This window comes from Hirundo rustica, chromosome 2 (genome assembly GCF_015227805.2).
Source record: "Hirundo rustica isolate bHirRus1 chromosome 2, bHirRus1.pri.v3, whole genome shotgun sequence".
Taxonomy (NCBI): Eukaryota; Metazoa; Chordata; class Aves; order Passeriformes; family Hirundinidae; genus Hirundo; species Hirundo rustica.
The window spans coordinates 752264-774244 of NC_053451.1; the positions used below are offsets into that span (position 1 = coordinate 752264).

At 51.4% G+C, this 21981-nt stretch overlaps 1 protein-coding gene across 1 annotated transcript in view; it reads right to left on the bottom strand.

Moving 5' to 3' along the window:
- TIAM1 (TIAM Rac1 associated GEF 1) overlaps positions 1 to 21981 on the bottom strand; it is a 127000-nt gene that overhangs the window by 12950 nt on the left and 92069 nt on the right. The window contains exons 6-12 of the mRNA XM_040090388.1: positions 14178 to 14625; positions 12267 to 12439; positions 8250 to 8474; positions 6750 to 6935; positions 4207 to 4353; positions 1752 to 1826; positions 1137 to 1307 (exon numbers count right to left, since the gene is read on the bottom strand). Coding sequence (XP_039946322.1) covers positions 1137 to 1307; positions 1752 to 1826; positions 4207 to 4353; positions 6750 to 6935; positions 8250 to 8474; positions 12267 to 12439; positions 14178 to 14625 — 1425 coding nt within the window. The remainder of the gene's footprint in view (positions 1 to 1136; positions 1308 to 1751; positions 1827 to 4206; positions 4354 to 6749; positions 6936 to 8249; positions 8475 to 12266; positions 12440 to 14177; positions 14626 to 21981) is intronic.

The window sequence follows — 21981 nt, forward strand, 5'->3', positions numbered from 1 at the left end:
AACAGATAATAGCTCTTGAAAAAACACTCACCAACCTCCCCTTCTCCTTAAACACCCCCCCACCACCGCAGAAAAAGCACCAGACCTTCAGCAGGCACCTGCTGAAACCATGGAGCTACATCAGCTTACTCCAGCCAAGGATCCAGTCCACCGAGTTAACCATCCTTACCCAAAGAAAAAGATAAATCCTAAAATAAATCATTACTAATAACGTGTCACCCAGTTTCCCTGTTATGTCTCTCTCCAAAAATGTCATCTTCTGCTGAACACAAAGCAGAGCTTTCACAAGCTGCAGTGCACCTGGCAGAGAGACGAGCGCACCGTGCAATTACTGGAAACAAACGCCTTTCTCTCACCTTGCCTCTCTTTAGAAGCACACGCAACGCGCTCTGAAAGTCCCCAAAGTCAAGCTCTCAATAGCAATAAATGTTTTCTTTTCTCCTGCTGTTGTTGTACAAAGCAGACTCACTTTTCAGAGCAGCACGTGACAGGAGTTGGGTCTCGCTCGCTCAGAAAACACACATTATGTAGCTGCCAGATCTGAAAGCCGGTGTTTAATTCGTCAAACTTTCCAACTCTTTAGAGATGTAACTCTTTTTAATGGCCCAATGCCTCTGATACTTCATCTGGCAAAGAAATCCAGGTGGTTTTTCGTCCCCCCAACTTCACTGTAGATAAAAAAGCTTTGCCCTGTCCCCTGCTGCCACCCACACGAGGCTGGGTCTGGTTCTGCAGCGCAGGCAGCAAACACAGGCACCTGCTGCCGCTCCTGGGGCTGCTGCTCTCCCCAGCGCCAGCCTGAGGGGAGGGAGGGAGGGATGGCACGAGGAAACAGTCCCCTGGGAAGGGGCTGTGGGAGGGATGCAGAGCTGGGGGCACCAGGGAGGCTGGGAGGGGGGGTCCCACTGCAGGGACAGAGGATGGCTCTGTCCCTCTGTGACAGGCAGAGCCACAGCAAGGCAAACCCGAGCGTGCTGCCTGTCCCCGCACCCCCGGGGCGCTGTCCCCAGCTGCAGGGAATTTTGTGCTGCGCCCCGGCCTCGGCGTGGCGGTGCAGTTTGTGCTCTTCCCTGACACAGAGCGGGTGTCCCGGCTGCTCTGCCGCACCGATGTCCAGCGCCCCAGGGCACGTTTACCTTGCAGATCATTTCCAGCACGTCCCGGGACGTGTCCCCAGGCCGGATGACCGTCAGGGCAGGCTGGTTGTTGGGCAGGCAGAACCACGAGGGCGTGAAGTACTCGTGGACCCAAATATCACAGTCGGGGTTGTGCTGGTGGACACTGCTCAGGGCCACTTCTTTCTCCCTCTAAAGAGACAAAATCCATCGTGACTATCCCAGCCCAACACAGCTCCCTCTTCATCAATAACTAGTGCATCATGTGCTGTACCAGAGCCCTCTGAAAGAGAAGATATTTTGCTCCTAAGCCCAGGGTGAAGGCTTGTCTGGACAGGAACCCGCAGTTTTCCCTGCGCCTCCTGTGCCACCCACACAGCTACGCTGCTGCAGTGTGCTTCTCCTGGGATTTCACCCTATGGCTACTGGGAATGCTAGGAATGCAACACAAAAACAGAGGGATGAAAGCAGATTTCAATTTAAAACTGAAATGCGCAGTGTTTCTGGGCAAACCGATGCCAGCAAAACTGCTGCTCCAATGCTTAGAAATGGCAAAAGAGCAAATCTCAGTACTTATTCTGAATTTACTGGCTGCAAATACGGCGGAAGGAGGCAGCTGGAGAGCTGGGGTTTTACCTTGCCATCTGGGACTGTGTCATCAAAGATCCCTTCAAGAGATTTCTTCACTGAATCGACTCCTTCTCCAAACACCTGAGGAACAACAGAGGGAATGCGCATTAAAACACGAACGTGACTCCCTGCGTGCAGCACATGCCACGGGCAGAACAGCCTGTCTGACATCCAGCATGGAACACAAACTGAGAAATACAAACATCTCCAAACACACTGCCTGCAGAAACTTGTCACTGCTGTAGAAATCTGGGATGGGGAAAACCTTCTTCAGGGTGGGTAAGTCACCTCAAGCAGCCCCTCTAACCTCTTTTTGCTCGAGCCTGTCATCCAAAAAACAACGGCACAAGAACAAAGAGGTGTTTGCAGCAGAGAGGGCGTCCCAAACACCAGGTCAGCTCACTCCAAGTGCAGTTCCTTAAAAATAGGCAAGTGCTGTCCTATGTCCCCCAGCTCCTCGGCAGGACCGCTCCTCCTGAGCACAGGTGTGGCTTTACTGACACAGGCACACCTTTGCAGCAGTCTCTGTCCAGACCTGGGCCTGCAGGGCACTGGACTGGGGGACCTCTCCAACATTCCCTGCCTCTCTGCTGCAGACACACCAGAGAAAAGGAAAATAGCAGCCTGATGGAAGAGAAGGTGAGGTGAAAAACAAGCTGGTGACAGGGTGGTACAGGAAGATCAGAGGCCACTTCTGCTTGGAGGTCTGTCCTGACTTCCTTGGTGGAGCTGGACTAATTTTATCTCTCTTTTTGCTAGGCTTCCACACCCAGTAAAAGTGGGAAATGAACACTTCCCCACCTCTGCCAACACTGACAGCTCAGAAGGGCTCTGCTTCTGGCTGGCTTTGTAATGACCCAGCTGCCAAAATGTACTCAGCAAACTTTCAAGCACAAGTCAGTGTAACCCTCCTCCAACGAAACAGGAGCTGGGAACCCAGCACGAGCCAGTAAAATCAACGGGATCCCATGCAGGAGGAATGACCAAACAGGAATATTTGCAGCATCCACCCCAAATCAGCATAGGACTGCATCAGATGGGCAGACAGGGTTGGTGCTGCAGCAGAATCCAACCATGAAAACTGAAAAGTTCAGTTTTATAGCTCCACATCAGCACAGCTGTAGGATCAAGTTGCTGTGTTGGTTAATTATTCCCTGGCTAAAATAAAGCAGGGACCAGGCAGGGTAAGAAAAGGTCTCTGCTTTTCAGGGATTTACAGTTGGATGCTTCCAACAGGCAGCATTTTGCACAAGTGAGGGAAATGTGTTCAGGCACTGCATTTAGACACTCTGCTACTCTCTCAAAACTTCACACTTTTTACAACTCTCTCCACAATGACTTTCCTTCAGCCTGGAACAGAATCCCTCTCCATGCCTGTGCTGTGGAGGAGTGAGGGGGGCAGGAGCAGAGGAGGCAGCGTGAAGAATGCAATTATCTCCACTGAAAGGAAAAACAAAAGGGGGAGCTCAGGGGGGGAAAAACAACAGGTTTGAAAACACAGCACGGGCAGGATCCCAGCTCAGGACAAGGGATTTGAGGCAAGTAAATACAAAGCAACGGAGGTGCTGCAGCACAGGCACAAGGAATTGGGAATGTGCTCATGGAGCTGCAATCCAGCCAAGCCCTGGGCTTTTACTCAGTCTCTAAATACCAGGTGAACTTTTAGTGTCTTGCTCCAAACAAGCTGAACAATTCCACGGCATTCATCCTCTGCTGAACAAAACAAACACCCACTGCTGCTTCAACAGACAGCACAAGAAATCACAGGGCACAGAACAACGTGTGTCCCCAGCCTTTCTCCCCACAAGAAGTGAGAGAAGACAAAGAAAGGCAGAGCCCACATTTCCTGCAATTAGATGAGGTATGGCTCTCAAAAAGTGAAAGCTGTAATTAGAGATGTTTGGAAAGAAGATCAGGGAAGCACCTTCCTACCACACTGGAACACGTTTTCTAGAGAAAGATCTGGGCAGTGCTGGGTGGAAACAGCACAACTTCTGTTTTCTTGTAAATCTGAAGCAAAACAGGGAGTGTCCCAACTAAATACAAAGTTTCTCGTTACTTTAGAAAGTTTTCCCCAAACTCAGCCACATTTAAAGCAGTGTGCAAACTCATCATTTTAAATTAAAAATAACCAAACAAGTCTGGATTGTTTGGGTTTTTTTTTCTCTTCAGAGTTGTATCTGTTCTATCCTGCTGCTTTGCTGCTCCTGAGATTAGGGAAGGCACCTCCAGGAAAAGCAGTAGCAGCAGAAACACAACGAGAGAAAGCAAAGCTAAAGAAAGGGCAAATCCCACACCTTTGATGGGAGCTGCCACGCACTGATGTGCAGCTCCAGTGCCTGATTTCTGAAGGGGATGAGGAATGCGATGACTCCGTGCCAGTGGCTCTGAGCTCGCTGCTTTCTGCCCGCTGACAAACCCACCGTGCAAACAACAACACCCCAAACTTCCACCTGCTTACCTGGTTAATGCTCGGCCTCCCCTGCTTTTTCTTCGAGGTGGTGTCCAGCCCCCAAAGAGAAGAAAACCTGCTCCTCCGCTTGCTGGCAGACCTGGACATGGCCTGTGTCCTTCTCCTCACTCCCGACTCCCCCGTGCGAGCCGCCACCTGTCAATGCCACATGGCTTCAGGGTGGGAGCTGCAGCAGCCCCGGCACACAGCCCCTGCCAAACCGGGGGGAAAAAAGGCAAATCCTATGGCACTGAAGGGTTCTCACTGCTGGGACGGTGGGGATGCTGCCAGGCTGCTGCCTTCTCGCTGCAAATTAGCTCACTTTTCCCAGCATCAGACATTGACACGGACAGTACACGCCACCCCCATCATTCTTTGGCATTTATGTGAAATATTTAAAGGAGCCCAATCATCACAGAGCAAAACTTCAGCGCCGGTGAAGGGTTTGGGTTTTTTCTATTATTTGTCTTTTCCTAGCAAGGTTTCAAGGCTGGACATGTGAAACCTGAGATTTCCAGACTTATCCGTTGCTCCCCAAAAACTCGGTCTTCCTCTTTGCTCTTTCCTGTGGAAACACTCTGGGCATCCTGGTGCTGACTCAGAAGTGCAGCAAGGCCATATAAAGGCTTGCAGGGAGCTCCTGGCATTTAAACTTGCACTTCCTTAAAGATAAGTGACATCTGAAGGACTGAGCAAGGCACAGGAAGGGGAAGAGTGAGCTGAAATGACCCTTCCCATCAGAGCAGCATCAACTGTTCGGCAAAATTCCCTGTGGCAACAAGAGACAGTTGCCTTTACTGAGCCCAGCTCTGTGGGAATGTTTCCCAGGTGAGGAAGCTCTGCAGGAGATCAGTGGGACATCACTCAGAGCTGAAGTGTCCAGGCCCAAGTCAAAGGAAATTTCCCACGTGGAGGTGGCCTGAGGAGAGGCGCTCCTCTCCTGCCAAAAAGGGAGTGCTAGGGTACGGCAGGCAAGGTACAGACAGACAGACAGACAGACAGCCCGCCCCACCCTGCAGACTGCACTTCCTGCAACACCTCAGTGCTGCATTCCCACAGCCCAAGCCAGCAGAATGGCGCTGCCACACGTGTGGGAACACCCACATCCCGAGTGACGCCACCAGCTACCGAGCTGAGGAACTGCCTGGTTGGATGCAGCATGTCCAAAACCACAGCTGGGACGGACAAAAGGCTGGCTGCTGCACACAGGGAACTCTGTGAGGAATGGGGGCTCTCCCTGGGAAACGTGGGGACATCAAGGAAAAAGAGAATTTGATGCAACATCTCCATTTCCACAACCTGGACTGCGAGAGGTGCCATAGCTGTACATTTATGCAGAGCCACCCGGGATAACTTCGCACATCCTTGGGTGAAGGTACTGAGGAAGATCTTCAGGAGACTTGGGCCATGGAATCCCAGAATGATTTGGGATGGAGGGGACCTTAAAGCCTATCCAGTGCCACATCTGCCAGGGGCAGGGACACCTCCCACTGTCCCAGGCTGCTCCAAGCCCCAGTGTCCAACGTGACCTTGGACACTTCCAGGGATCCAGGGGCAGCCACGGCTGCTCTGGGTAAATTCCCTTCCTGAAACTTGAGCTAGAGCTCCTAACTTGAGGGTGCACTTCCCCACATTCCTGGGGGCAAAGGGGGACATGAGAGTTTGCTGAGAGGAGAAGAGAACACGTGTCTCTTCCAACACAACATTTTGAAAACATATTTTTTCCCTTGGCTCTCCAGAGACACCAGCATGAAGAGGCAGACTGTTTTTCAGGCTAACACTCAGTGCTTTGCTTGATGCAAAAAAAAAAAAAAAAAAAAAAAAAAAAAAAAAAAAAAAAAAGGCATAAATGCAAATTACAGCCCGCCACTTAAAAAATATAATAAATCCACCAGCAATTAGCAGGATGATGACGCTAATCTTTTCATATAGGAAAGAATAAAAACGCCCCTAACTGAATTACAGCTCTGCATTCAACTGAAGGGTACAGCTGACATCTACAAGACAACAGTGGAGCTCAGCTATTTCTGTGAACCTCCAGGAGTCCAAGCTGAACCTACAAGAACCTGATTAAAATTCATTAAAACCCCACCACTTGGCAAAACATTTCCCTGTACTTTTAAGAGCTGGGTTGTTACACTACTTAAATTTAAACAAGTGTTATTTGCCACGCCATGGACAGCATAGAAGAACATTTCCCCTCCCTCGAGGAGCAGCAGGTGTTGATGAGCAGAGACCGGATATTGGAATAATCGGTCAGCAGTTTCATCCACGTGGAATGAAGTCAGATATGCCCGAGAAGGTCTCAGCCAGCACATGCCGAGGGCCTCAGAACGGCTCCCACTGACTTCACAGCACACGTGGATCAAGCCCAAGGTCGTGGACACTTGAGATGACCCTGCTCCCGTAACAGGAGAGCCTGTTACGGTGGAAATTCAAAATGACACGCGTGGGACAAAGATGGCTCTTCCCCACGGCGGCGGCAGCAAACGCTTCAGCCGGGCCCTGTGGGGCAGGATCCTGCAGGCCCGGCCCCGCCCGCGCCCACTCACCAGCGCGTGGAAGGAGGACACGGAGAAGATGCCCAGGCGGCCCATGGCCACCTTGGTGGGGCGGCTGGCGAAGGCCAGCAGGCGCTTGGGGTTGGGCAGCTCCCCGCCCTGCAGGCTGGCCAGGTAACAGCGGTACCGGAACAGGTCCATCTGGAACTGCTCCAGGTTCTGCTCCCACACGAAGATCTGCGTCCGGACGAGGTGCGGCAGCGAGGGGAGAGAAGGGGAGAAGAGGCCGGTAAATGCCATGAAAGAAGTCCCAGTAGCGCACCTTTTTCACCAACGCTGATCTCACTCAACAAATCTTGATTCCCGATTTGCCCACATTCCCCTGCCCTCCCAACCCCTCAAGGGATGCAAATAGTAAAAGAGTTTTCATTAGATGGAAAACAACTTTTTCTACATTCATGGCAGAAGTATCCTCCTGGGACAACCGCTCCTTTGATACAATGCTAATTAACAAGATTAAAATTTCGTTTTTAATTTTCTTTGTATTTCCAGGATTCTCTGCTCAGCTGTCCCTTAAGAGGCTTCTTTCATGCATCAAGAGCATCTGAGGAACCAGAAGAGCAAACCTCACCGAACTCCAGGCACAGGGCATCCCAAATCAGCAGCCGCAGCAGCAGCTTTGCTGTGAGCGACAACAGAGCTTGAAAAAGTGCCACACACTGGGGATAATTAATCTGATCAGTGGAAGAGTGCTGTAATCAGCCTATGGAAGGGCTTATTTAAATAATTCAAATAGCTTATAGGAAACAGTTTCAAAGCACCCAGACAAACTCAGTTACATAAAGAGAGAGACTGCTCTGCCCTCTCACTCTGACTGACAGCTTTGAGTGCAGCTCTTCAGCATCTCCCTGCCCTTTCTCCCCCATTTCCCCTTCTCACAGGCTTCCAGGGGGTACAAATCTCTTTAGCTGAGCCCCAGCCACTTCCCATGCTTTGCATGACAGGCACGCTTGGCAGCTGTGGGACGAGAGCTCCAAATGAGGGAAGCAGGAGCCATATGTTAAGCTTCCCAAAATAAGGTGCTGCTGCAGCAGCGGGAGAGACATCTGCTCGAGGCTCTCTGCTTCTGAAACCCAGCCACGCGGTCCACTTGAAGGCAGGAGCAGCGGGAGCCAGGGATGCAGCACAAGGTCAAGGCAGGCCCTTGTGATGGACAGAAAGCAGGCATGGCTCCTTCAGCCCAGCGGCCAGTAGAAGCCTCTGGTACACTTAAAGCAGCAGCAGCAGCAGCAGCAGCAGCAGCAGCAGCAGCAGCATTTGTTGGTGTGTGAGCAGCTGTTCCCCAAGGCATCCTCAAGCCATGGCCTGGCAGCCTCCTCAGCCAACCTCTGCTACCCAAATCTCCTGGAGGCCAGCAGAAGACAGCTCATGCTGGACCTTACTGGAGAAATGGTGCAGCTAAGGCAGCCAGCACAGCTCTCCTGCTCCCACCAACCGCTACAAAGCCTTAAACCCTCTCTAGCAACTTATTTCACGTGAGCGGGAGTTTACCTGATCCAGTATGGTCTTCTTCTTCTTGGAGTCCGTTACAGAGGACAGCTGCATTTCACCCATTTTCTTCATCTTCTCGTCCATGTCGATCTTCTGCTCCAGCTTTTTGATCTCTGTTTTGAGCAGCTTGACCGTGTCCTCCTTGTGGTGCTGCCGCGCCACGGCGGTGGCACAGGCCGAGTGGATCGCCGTGATCCAGTTCTCCAGCTCCGTCTGGCTGCACGTCTGCACACAGGTGAGAAGAAGCCGGGATCCTCTTTGAAACTGATTGCAGACTAACAAATGCAATCCCAAGGAGTTTCCTTTCCCTTTGATGTCACGATTCAAAGCCTTAAATCCACTTACTCCTGTCGAAGTAACAGCCCCCCCATCATCCCTAAGCCGGCTGTTTTGAACTCGGCACCAGGCACTCAGCACTTGGAATTACACCTCTGTCTGTGCTCTGCAGCTGGGGGAGCTTCCCAGCAAGGCCCCAGGAATTGCCTCCCTGGCTCAGTGCAGTGCTGCCATCATTTCTAGCTTGGAATTTAATGATGATTTCTAAACTCCAGCTCCTTAAGGCAGGGAAAGCACCACTGCTGTGCCCTTCCCAGGATGGAGAGCTTTTCTGGCATGCAACAGTTAATAATAAATTAATGGCATAAAACGTGACCATGACAAGTATGGGTAGCTTTACTATGGCGCACAGACAAACAAGCTTTCTGTTTCTGAAGGTCCAAAGCACTCTGAAGACACCCCCGTCACCACTGCTAAAGGCAGGCTCATCCTTGTTTGCACAGCTCTGGTACTGTCCCTCCCCAAGCATGGATACGGCAGTTTGGGAAAAGGGAACATTTCTCCTTGCTGGAAGTGTCAAAGGCCAGGCTGGACAGGCCTTGGAGCAACCTGGAACAGTAGACTGAGACTTTGCTCATGGCAGAGTGTGGAACTGGATAATTTTTAATGCCCCTTCCAGCCCAGACCACTCCATGAAACACCAGGCTGGAGCATGGGAGGCCAGAACATTTTCCAGAAGAGAACTATTCTGATTAGAGGCTTTTGACACACAAAGAACAGTCTTTCCAAATTCTTCTTTCCAGATTTTCAAAATAAAAGGTTAGTATTAGGTCTTTTACTAAACTCCATTCCTTTTTACAGTAGGTCATAAAACTTTCCAGTCAGCTCAGGGTTGCAGAGGACTTTCTGTGAGCGCCAGCCTGTGGCAATAATCACACTGGTATTTGGCTCCTGGCTGGAAAAGTAGCAAGGTGCCAAACCACCCTGTTCTAATTAAACTTTCTGATGATGCCTGATCTATTAATAGACAGCCCAGCATGACTTCTCCATTTGCTGGAGAAGATGAGGAAGGTCATCCTTGCTGAGGTCACACCCAACAGCCAAGGATGAAGCTAAGGAGAGCTTCCCAGAGAAGCTCCAGACTGATGCTCCCCAAACTCTGGTGGTACTGAGGCAAGTGGGACACACGTGTCCCAGAGTGACACCACTTTCCTCGCTCAGGCTGGAAGCCCTAAGTAGGGACGGGATCTTCTCCAGAAGGACAGACCTTCCCAGCTCCCTTGCCTTCAGCTGGCACTGTACACAGGACATGGCTGAAGCTGGACAGGCTCTCTGCCCAGGCAGCACCACTAGCAAGCTCTCATTCCACTGCTGAAGACACTGAGGAATGTCTGCTGGAAACACAGGAATGATTTGCCAGAACAAAAGACACTTTGCCCACGGTCAGATGGCAAAACCTCATCCTCAGCAGAGAAGAGATCAGCACTGGACTTAGAATGAGATGGTGTGTTTGTTAATTCCTAGCAAAATCCTAACAGCATTTGTTATCTCATTGAATTTCAAAGTATTATCTGTATTAGATAATTAGATTCATTTTTCTTTTTGGTTTCCTGGAGAGAGGGAGAGGGAGAGAAAAAAGGGTCTGGAGTGGATTTTAGGAGCTGGTAGATGAGCAGGCGATGGGAATCACTGCCCTTCTCAGGGAAAGGGCCACACAAACAAGCTGCACACAGCTGACACAAGTCCGTGGTGTCACAAGTTGCTGTGAGCTGCTGGCACACAGATGTGCCATGTGCCACGTGCCAGGGCTGGGACTGTGCGGGCACAGCGGAGCTGCCTGAGCCCTGTGGGAGGGGTGAGATGTCCCTGGGTGCAGTGCATTGGGCAGTTCAGGATGTGTGGGAGCACAGCCAGCCCTGTTTTCCCTTCCACTGCACAGAAACAGCCTCCTGGAGGGCTGGGCCTCTCCTTGCCAAACCTGCTGCTACAGCTCTGGGCTGGCTGTGGGGCACGGGCAGCCAAAGGCCACTGCTCTAAGGGCATCCCCTCCTCCTCCTCTGTGGAAGGGACATTAAAGATTATCCAGTTCCACGGCAGAAGGGACACACCACAGAACGTTTCTGCCAATACAAATGACTGGGTGTTGCTTGAAATGTCTCAGTTTTGCTTCTTCCCTGCACACAAACCTACCTGTGGCATAATGACACCAGGCTCTTAGGGAAGAGAAGCTTTGGGGTGATCGCACTGGGACCTTCCAGTCTGGGAGCCACAAGAAAGTCAGAGAGGGATTCTTTGTAGGGACAGGAAACAGGGAATGGCTTCCCACTGCCAGAGGGCAGGGAGACATGGGATACTGAGAAGGAATTCCTCCCTGTGAGGGTGGGCAGGCCCTGGCACAGGGTGCCCAGAGCAGCTGTGGCTGCCCCTGGATCCCTGGCAGCGTCCAAGGCCAGGCTGAAATGTGGAGCCACCTGGGATAGTGGAAGGTGTCCCTGTCCATGGCAGGGGGTGGAACAAGGGGATCTTTAAGGACACCTCCAGCCCAGGCCATTCTGTGGCTCTGGGATTCCCTCTCACCTGGAGGAAGGTCTCCAGGTGCCAAAATACCCATCCCCTTCCCAGGGCAGACACGAAGGAGAGAGGGGCAGGGCAGTACTACAGGAGGAGCTGAGGAAAAATCCCACTGAGGTGGCACACAAGTTAGTCCACAAAAAAAGATGGGGTTTTTCAGTATGCAGTCAGACACTCAGTCCCTCCAAGAATCAGAAAGGATGTTTTTTTTCTTTTGCACCAGTTTGAGAATCCAGCCTTTGCAAGGATAGCTGCAAGGACCTACAACACTGTAATTTTACTTTTCCTCTGGAATACAGGGAAGTGGCGATGTGGGGACACATCCTACCCTAGAGTAGCTTCTGTTTTAAGAAGAAACTCCATTGGAAAGGGAAATAAATGGATTCCTCCAGTGAAGAAAACCGAACCAAAAGTGGAGGAAATGCACCCACCTCAGCACGTGCTGCCAATTGCAAATAACAGAATGTCACACCCTGCTTAGTGCCAACTTGACACGAGAAAGGGGATGACAACTTAAAAATCACTCAGGGAAGCAGAGGTTACCGAATTACAGAAATCTTTTCAAGTGAAACACATCAACTAATGTATGGTCTTTGATGTAAGGCCTGAGATTTTTTTTTTTTAAATGTACCCAGAAAAATTGAGACATTTCTATTTTCTGATCAAAGAACCCAACCCTGCACTTCCAGTCTCCTCTTGGGCAGCAGCAAGATGTGTGAACAAGGGGCAGCTGGATTCTGCACCCCTCAGGGAGAGCACGTGCACATCCAGACATCCCCTTGCACTTCCAACTGCTCTTGCTCTTGTCAGCCCCTCTCTGCAAGGCCCTCCTTTGACACAGAGAGTGGCACAGCACATTTAATGCCCAGCTGGATGTCCTGTGCGGTGACTGGCTTGGTCTGTGTGTTTTAAGCATGCTGCCCAACCAGTTTTTACAGTGATGCAAGAGCATTTCTTCATTCTTTGCTCCAGCCATCTACACAAAGAGGGTCCAGCCAGTTGTTAACAAAGCAGATTTGACACTGATGCTGTTCAGACCATGTCCTTCCTCTAGTGCTGCCAAAGGAAAACCCCAGACCTACTGGAGTCCGCAGGATTCTCCACGGATCTCAACCAGAGCTAGGATGCCCACCTTGCAGGGAGACAGAAAAAAGCTTTGCAAAAACCCACCTGGAAGAGGAAAGCGTCCCCGAGGGAGTTGCTGAGGCAGAAGACAAAGTCCTTCTTGGGGTGCTCAGGCACGGCTTGCACGATGCTGTTCTCCACCCAGACAGCGTGCTTGGGGATGCTGTTGTGGTCAATGCCAGACCTGCCATCAGTCTCGTAGAAGAACAACGTGCAGCCTGCAAGAGACAGCAAGCACCACACTCAAATGCTCTGCTGCTTTTAGTGCCAAGCAGGCACACCACGAGCTGTAAAGCACACCGTGTCAGCCCCGACCCAGAGCTGTTTTGTTCACCCTGAGTTTTGCTCTCCCTAGGACTGCCAAAACAGAAGGTCATGGGCAGTAAAATACATTCCCAGATGGGAAACGTCGTAAGAAATCAGAAATCTGGGGTCATCCATGGCCACCCCATCGAAGGAAGACGCAGGTGTGAGATCCTGGTCCCCTGAGGGTGACAACCAGCTGTGAGCCAGCCCTGGGAACAGACAGGCCCCCAGGCATGGCCCAGCCTCAGCCTCTGCAGCTGCGGCTACAGTCCCTGCAAGGCAAAGATCAAACCATTTAATTACTGGATGCAGACAGTAACTGGAATTAAAATGGGCTGGGATGAGCTGGGCTTGCTGAAAGACTGATGGACAAAAAAAAACGTAGCTGGGGACAGCAAACAACCTGCTCGGTGTTGCAAAATAATCTTTACAATCCTCCTGGGGAAGGAAAACAAAGTACAGAGCAAGGGTGCAATTTGGGAGATTCCAAAATGAAAAGAGTCTCCTCCTCTCCCACCTTCCCACACCGTCTCCAGCTGTTTACAGGCTGGCACATAGTTGCTGTGTCACTGGAAAGGGATGCTCTGGTACCCAGCCTCTCAGAAAACAATTTGCAACCAAACAATGGCAGCCGTTCACTTCAAAGCCTCGGTTAAACACCGCCAGTATCAAGGCACGGCAATCCGAGGAGTTAACACTCCACTTGAGCCAAAGCACTTCAAAACAACATCACTCCCCTGCTCATCCTTCCCTTTTCTTCTCCCAGATGGCCCTTTGTTCGCCGGCTCCTCAGAGCAAGATCTTCCTGCCCCCTCCTAGGAGGTCAGGGCTGCTCCTCATCTCCCTCCTTTCCCACTTTCTCAGCTCTCCTGCCACCCCAAGGCTCCGAACTCTGCTGTTGGTTTTAAAATAGCGCTGCAAATTAAAAATAAACAAGTGCTGTAGGAAGAGCTCTCTGTGGGGAGGACAGGGTTTGACCACACAGAGCATTTTGGGTGACCCCACCTAGGGCAGGAATCACAGCTCTGCCTCTGCTGGCTCTGGCCACAGCAGAGGAGAGGGAGGCCAGTCCCAAAACCATGGCTCCCTGTTTCCCTGCCGATGAAGCACGTGAAGATGAGTTTATGAGCACGCACCCAGCAGCAACAACCTGGAGAGAAGAGGGTCTGTGGCCCGGGATGCCAAGGGGTGGGTGACACAGCCAGGGCCACGTGTCAGCCATGATGACCAACCACAGCTTCCTGTCCACCCTGCAAATATGCTGCAACCCTAAGTATCTATATTCACGAAGCACTTCTTGGGGAAGGAGAGGTACAGGAGGGATGCAGAGCCCCTGTGTGAATGTCAGTCACTGTCACCACCACCAGCTTCTTCAAGGGAACATCCAGTGCCCAGGGAAGCCTCCCTGGGTGGTGCCAGCAGGGCTCCAAGCAAGGCACGAACTCCACTGCTGTGCCCTGGACTAGATACATGCCATCACTGAGCATGACAGAAACCACCACATAAACCCTCTGGAAAACGGCAGGGCCACCTCCCCACACTTCACGTGAATGATGCTGATGTTCACAGCAGCTCGTTACGAGTCCAGGCCCCTGGTTTGGCCACCCCACAGGACACACCTGGGCACGCCCCTGCCCGCTTTCTCCGTACCTTTCAGGGACACCCAGTAGTGCTTCCACTTCCTGCGCGTGGCTGACTCCACCTTCTTGTTCTTCTTGTGCACCAGGAAGTTTTTGACGGCCAGGGCGCCGGCCTTGCGCACGGTGCCCTGCGCGGCCGTCAGCAGGATGTCGGACTGGCCGGGGGAGCTGAGGGTGCCGCTGCTCTGCTCGTCGCTCAGGGCCGAGCCCGCCTCCTCCAGGTGCTCGCTGTTGGCGGTGCTCATCTCCAGCTCGCGGCGGAAGTTCTCGTAGACGCCCTGGCGCAGCCCATCGCCCGCCGAGCTGCTGCCGCTGTCGCTGCCCACGAAGGCGCGGCCGGCGGGCGGCGAGTAGCTGGCCGTGGTGGCGTTGGAGCGCCGCGACAGCAGGTCCGTGTCGGTGGCTGCGCCCTCGATGCCGCTGTCCGTGAACTCGCTGCCCTCGCCCGCGTTGACGTCCTGGTTGGGAGAGAGACACAGGGTGAGGGGAGAGCTTGGCCAAACCCGGGGCTGCCGCAGTTCTTCACACCTCCGTTTTTTCCAGCAATGGAAATCTCTCATCTCTTCTCCTCCCTAAGACAAACAACTGGAGGAAAAGGTGGGGGGGTGACAAACGGGCACTACAGCTGTCCTGAGGCAGGGAAGAGCTCTCCACCTCGGATGGATAGAAGGGCGAAGCTGTCCCACGCATTTCTCTGCAGCTTCATGGGCACGGCTGTCTTTTCAACATTTAACATCTCACAGCTCCGGGGCTGTACTTTCCCGACTGCTGTAGGAGTCCCTGTGGGTCCATACTTTGCCTTTGGGGCATCTAAGACAAGATTCCTTCCTTCTGGAGCCAAACAACTGGAGGAAAAGGTGGGGTCGAGAGACAGAGCTCCAGCACAGGTTAGGAAGGACCAGCCACACGTGCACCACTCCAGGTGGTGCCTCCACGGCCTTGGCAATTTGGAATATAAGATGCAGCGTCATCTGTTTACATTAAGCCAAGTTAACAGTGCTAAAGGTTTTGCAAAAGGAGAACATATGGTAGCAAAAACTGGCAGTGTCGAGAAAAGAAGGCCCAACCTACGCGTTTTGAGGAGAAAACATTGATATTGTGCATTCACACCTACAGCTGAAGAGACATTTCAGACACCCCAAGGCCGACCTTTGAAAATTATGTAACCACAAAGGTTCTTATTTTTTTTCCTCCCGACAGGTTAATGTGGTTGAGATTATTTCTGTTCTCATCACAAACTGTAATGATGGGCCATGTGATACTCCCCACCAAATCCCACAGACCCTTCCCGCTCCCCAAGAACTTGCTGTGCAAGGATCAGAAGAGACAGGAATACAACCAATTTGAGCAAAACAGGAGAAAACCCCACTGCACTGAGGTTTTGAGGGCTGTGACTCAGCCTGCCCCCTGCTACAAGGCTGATCCCCCACAAGGGGCTACCCACCACCACCTCAGTATCTACAGGCATCTCTGGCACATTTTGGAGGACAAAAGAAGGCCGAACCCTGTAAATGGAAACAAACATTTTAGATACTTGAGTGAAGAGGATGTAAAAAAGTGAGAAATATGGCCAAAAACAACAGGAATTTCAACCTCTACCTCTCCTGCAAGAGCAGCTAGTCTTGATTCACAAGTTTAAAAAAAAAAAAAAAAGATGAGTTTCTGAGAAGAGGTAGCAGAATGGGGGTATTTATTTTGAGAGAAAACAAGCTTCCAGATGTTGGTTCAAGCACCAGTTTTCTTTGTACCCAAGAGCAGCTCTGTGGAAACAAAGAAACCCTCCATCAGCTCTGCGTGAAACCGTCCTCCTGCGGAGCAAGGGCTGGACGCGGAGAGCTCAGGGGCAGGGTAAGGGCTGACTAACTTTCAAGGCATTAATCTGCAATGGATGGGCTCGTTCTTTATAAACACCACTTCCCAAGGGACACTCGGAGTCCAGCTGGAAGAATAAGCACTTCCTTCCCTGCTCAATGAGCACAGCTCTGCTGGTCCATCTGGTTATTTTAAGCAGCCCACAGTGACAGACAGGCTGCTCTGGCCAGGCCAATACTGCTCTGCTCCTCCACGTGTGAATGAGCTGAGCAGGGTTTCCTGGAAGTACAGCCCTGTCCCCACCCAGAGCAGCTTTCACAGCCACACGTGGATCCTGCTGTTCCAATACTCTTGTTTTTGGGAAGCCAGTTACCCTCTCATTCTCTGCAACAGGGGAGTATCTGGCGAGGGGACGCGGTGCTGCTCAGAGACCTGTGTTTACAAAACACTGCCACGAGCAAGGCTTGCACTGCACTGTGAAAAGCTGGATGGTGCAGCTTCCTCTTCCAGCACTGCCTCCACGTGAGCCCTGTGTGCCAGGGCACTGCCTCTCTGCCAGCACAGCCACAGACACCTGCAAGCGGGGCTGAACCGAAGCCCTGCCAGCACTGGGGTCATCATTCCCATGGAACCACTGTTTCCTGGGCCCCACTTCATTCCTAACTTCACACTGACAGACAACAGGGCTGGATGGGATACTGGGAAGAAATTGTTCCCTGGGAGGGTGGGCAGGCCTGGCACAGAGTGCCCAGAGCAGCTATGGCTGCCCCTGGATCCCTGGCAGTGTCCAAGGCCAGGCTGGACATTGGGGCTTGGAGCACCCTGGGATAGTCAAAGGTATCCCTGACCGTGGCAGGGAGTGGCAGTGGATGAACATTAAGGTCTCTTCCATTCAAATAATTTTGCTATTCCATGATTCTATGCTCTACAAAAAGTACACAGTTAGTTTCAAACTCTTAGTCAATGTAACTTTTAGGAAGCACATCTCATGCTCTAGTTAAAATGAGCTGATTTAAGAAAACAAAGAACTACTAGAACAGACCACCAACCTGAGGGAGATAGCAATTGTAAGGCTACAGCCTTTTCAGATGACCTTGGTGAGACATTGTTTTAATTGCCTCGGTTTCCCTGTCAATAAATGGGGCTTATTCTCTGTAACTAATACATGAGCATATCAGTTTATAAAAAAATATAATTTATACAAAAATATAATTTATACAAAAACCTCAAGGATGGAGAACTCAGAGTAAACATATCTGTCAGACTTGCTCCTGAGGTTAAACTGCAGCACATTTTGCAAAGATCTGTACAAGCTTTACCACAGTGCAAGTGACAGGCTGGACCGGTCAAAAGCTCTTTTCAGTATAATGCTACAGCCCTGCTCCTAATCTCCCTCTGCTCCCTGCACTCCCTTTCCCACTCCTAACACCCCTTATCAAAGCCTTGTGGGCAGTCCATTCATCCAAGGCCTTTGGCAGGAGGAGGCTGTGAGCAGACAAAGGTGGGAGCAGTTCAGAGCCCAGCATCGCTCTGCCCACCAGTTATCCAACGCGGCACTGAGGGAGCCTGGTGTGCCCCAAGCCCCGGGAGGGGATCAGTGCCGGGGTTAGGAGGGTTCAGGGCATTCACTGCGCAGCTCTCTGCTCTGAGCTCCTGCTGCAGCGTCAGCTCGTGCCCATCCCAGCAGGGAAAGCTCCCAGGCAGCTGCCGCCATCGGCTCCAAAGCCTCGCAGCGCTGCACTGGACACACTCAGCTGGGGGCTCTGCACAAAGCACAGAGGTTTAATGCTGTGACCCCACAGAAATCTGCTGGGGCTGAGGGGGAAACGGTCCCAGGCCAGGAACAAACTGCAGCAGGGTTTGGTGAACGCAGGGGTTTCACTGCTCAACTGAAGATGGCTCTGTGGAAAGCAGGGAGAAAGGCACGAGCTTTGGAGACCACGGGCTAAGGAAGGGAACTAAACGGGCTCTGGGACTGTGCTGGGATGGGGAGATGTGGGAAACAGCAGCAGAGCCTCCACCGGCATCTGGGATCCCCGGAACTGCTGAAGGGCTTGGAAGAACAGCACCATTCCTTACACTGGCAGCGCTACCGTGTCCCTGGAGGCCCCAGGGGCGATGAAAGGAGGCTCGGCAGACAGTCCTGCAGGGAAAGAGCAGGGAGAGGTGGAATGCCCAGTGCCACAGAGGTCCACAGAGGGGCTGAATGGTGCCATTGTCACCAACGAGGCCACGTGCCAGGGCAGCCCTAGCAGCATCCCAGTGCAATGAGGTGGAAGGAGTTATCACAGCCCCATCAAGTGCAGACAGCAATTTAACTGCTGGACCAACTGGGTAAAGTGCTACTGGAAGCATTAGCAACCCTCTTAAATATAGGTTTTTTCTGTCACATGAACAGTGGGTTTCAGGCAAAACAAGCAAAACAAGGCAGTGGGGAATAAAACTGTAATGCAAAAACTACATCAGGCTAATGCACCAGGCATTGCAGTTTTGCATATGCTCATGTGGTACTCGTACCTCTGCATGTCTGCTGCAGTCACATCTGTTAAATAATTTTTTGCTAAATTTAAAAGATAAACAGGAAAAAAAACCCTTTTTGCTTTAGGAACAATGTCTACATTCAGCTAGCAAAAATCAGGGGAGGAGTTTTGGGACAGGCTCCAAGTGTCCCCATGTCGAACATACCTGGTACTGGCCTCTGCTGGAAGAAAGCACAGGATGGGACAAGCCTTGCCCAACTCTGGTTCATGACTGGGCACACTCCAAGGGCCTGCAAGAGCTGCACTTCCCAGCACCAGCCCTGCCACAGACACTGTGACAGGCCTTGGTGAATCACCTTCTCCTGCCCCACCGACAGCAATGATTCATGGGCACTCAGAGGCTGGTTTTGTAGGAAAAAATCTTACTTCCATAAATATCAACAGCTCCTCGTGGTTAAAACTCTTTTCTAAATGAACCATTAAATTGAAAGTACAGCCGAGTGGGGGTTTTCCTTGGAAGAGGCTCCCTCCAAGCCAATGCATATCCTTTGTTCCCTGCTCTGTTGAGCAACAGAGCAATCAGATGCTCACACTCAGCAAGAGTGATTGCACACAACCTGTCTGGCTGCTCCCGAGGCAAGCACCGCAGAATACATTTCAAATGGGCCAGCAGCCTGATGGTTTGCATGCTTTTATCTGACTGGTGTCCCTTTGAAGCTCCTGTGTGGAAAAAGATTGGCCTGATAAGCGTTTTTCCTTTCTTTTCAGTACTGACTCTGCCATCATTTGATGGTCAAGGTATGGCTTGCTGCAAATTCAAATTGAATCCTTCCTCCACTGTCACATAGCAAAGCAAAGATAAATCATAAACTCCAGCTGAAACCTGAGTGGGAGAAATGGTTTGGTTCCTACTTCTGTGCACTCACTGCACTGGGACAGCAGCTCTCGAGATGCCTGAAAGAGTCAAAAATTTTAAAAAATTAAATTTAGTAAAAACAAAATAAACAGACACTTGCATGTGTCATTAAAGCTGCTCAGGGTAGTTTAATAAGCAAGCAGGTTTGGGTCACGGTTCTCTGAAATCAAATTTGCCCCTGACAAAAAGGGACTAGCCCAGACCTCCAGATACTTCTCCTGGCAATAAACTCCAGTCTAACTATGAAAGGATGAATCACAGTCACAGGTGTCTGGGCAAGAATCCCTGGGAAGGTCTTAGGGCACGGATTTCAGAGGATCTGAACCCAGGATTCCTTTGTGAGCTCATCGTGGTGAGCCCTTGCAGTGTAATTTGGCACCCTGGAAGGACAGACAAGGCACCCAGGAGACACTGGGACGTGGGAAGGAGATGTGCAAGTATTGTGCCCCTGTGGGACATCAGGCAGCAAACACCCTGTGCCAGGGGTCTGCCATGCCCCAGACCTGAAGGAGCTCAGGCTGTTACCTCAGCATTGCCCTCGGCTCCTGCCGTCCATGCTAAGCTGTCACCTCGGCTCTAGGCACGGAGGCTTGGCAGCGTTTTTGGTTCACTGATTCCCCAGATGTTTTCCAGCCAATACGTGGGCCCTTGCAGAAGATCACCCCTGTGCTTCCCCAAGGAACCTGGCTTCCTTACCTCAGATGCCCTAAAGGGACATCATGGACACACAGGGACTGCGTGTCCTGCAGCAGCCAGCAAAGTACAGCCCTGAAGCTGTGAGACGTAAAATGTTGAAAATGGAATCGCCCCCACCAGCTCCTCCCTGGCTCCAGCACCGACTTGTGAGGGGTGCTCGAGTCCGTAATTCCATGAAGGAGAACCCAGCCCTAATCCAGTAAAGCCCCTTGCAGCGTGGTCCCTGCCTGCAGCTCCCAACACCTGCACAGATCCGGACAAGTTCCCACTTTCCATCCCCTCCGTCCTCGGGTCTGCGGTGTTTAATGCCTCTGATCCCAAAGGACACACTGAGGAACCCTCAAATTTACCCAGCTTTCATCCCAGTGGACCACCCAGCTGAAGGAAGTTTCTAGAGGAGCTGAGTTAACCATAAACTAATAAAAGCACCCGAACTGTGCTCGAGTTAAAGCAAGGGCAACGTGCCATCAAAATCCTCCCAGCTAAATTAAAATGCAGGGTTGGGTTACTTTTTGTTTGCCGAAGCCAAGAAGAGGCAATTCTTCCTGAGAGGGTAGAAATGGGGGACAGCTGCTAGAACAGCAGCTTGAAATCCAAACACACCATCTGGGAGGAGTTCACCTGAACAACCACTCAACTTAGGGAAGCTGGGAAATGCCTGTGATCAGAGATGATAACCAGGCAGAGCATCACACGCTGAAGCTCTCCGAAAAGGAACATTTCAATGGAGCACTTCACTGGAAAGGAGCACTCCTGGAAATTGTATCCATGTAAGTGAGCACAGCACGGCAAACAAGCAGCTGGGGCGACCTGTCTGTGATTTTTAAGTGCAAAATACTTGGAGCTGGAACCACGCGGCACATATAGCTTTACAGAGAACACAGCTATTGCCAATGTTGTTACATACACTTCAGATGTAGAAATGACAAAGTCCTACTGTTTAAAAAAACATGCCTGAGTGGAGCTAGATCAAATATCAGGACTGGTGATTTGCTTTCCCTTGGCCTCCGGCCGAGAGCTAAGGAAGAAAAACAAATTAAGATCTTTGAAAGGGTATCAAAATATTTGCCCGCGAAGACCAAAACACCAATTTTCACAAGCTCCTTCCCCTGACAACATTGGGGCAGAGCTGTGTGCTCTGAAGGGAGTGACTGCTCCTTGCTTTAAACTATCCCGACTAGGAAATACCTGATCTAATCTCCTCCATCCGGGTGACAGGGCAGGAAAGACCTCTGAGTCTGGATCTGAAGCTCTCTATTCCAGCCTTCCTCACTGAATCCACTTCCAGTGAGCCAGGCTATAAACAGCTCATTTGGTCGGGACATTCAAGGGCTCTGGTCATTCTGAGCTGCCACACCAGGGCACAAGATGTGGATTCCCAAGCAGTTTGCCCTGCTGCAAGCCTGGGGCTTCCACAAAAACGAGTGGTTCCTGTTTCCCCCTCCCCTTCCCTGTGGCCCGGGGCTGAAGGCAGAGATATTTGGGGGTGGTTTGCCTGGAGGCTCAGCAGGGTGAGCAGCTGACCACTGCTCCTCAGTGGGATCCAGCCTCAGGAGGATCCCATTCCCAGCTTCTGGGGATTGGGAATGTGGCTCAGGCTACATCTGAGACTTGGGAACAACCTCTGTCTGAAGGGAACTGGAATCAGTGAGCCCCACAGTACAGCTGCCAACCAGTGACACCCTGGTTTTAGCTACTCACTAACCTCTGTGCCAGGAATTGTCACTGAATGCTGTCAACTCTGTCTTTATTTCCTTCCTTGATTCCATCTGGAGTCAAACAGCTGAGATTAAAGGTCTGTGTCCATCTGATTAGGAATCACACCTAGGCTGGAAATAGCCATGTTTTCCTGATTACAGGCAGAATTCCTTTAGAGGGACAGAGCTTCAGCTGCTGAAGATGCTTTGCCT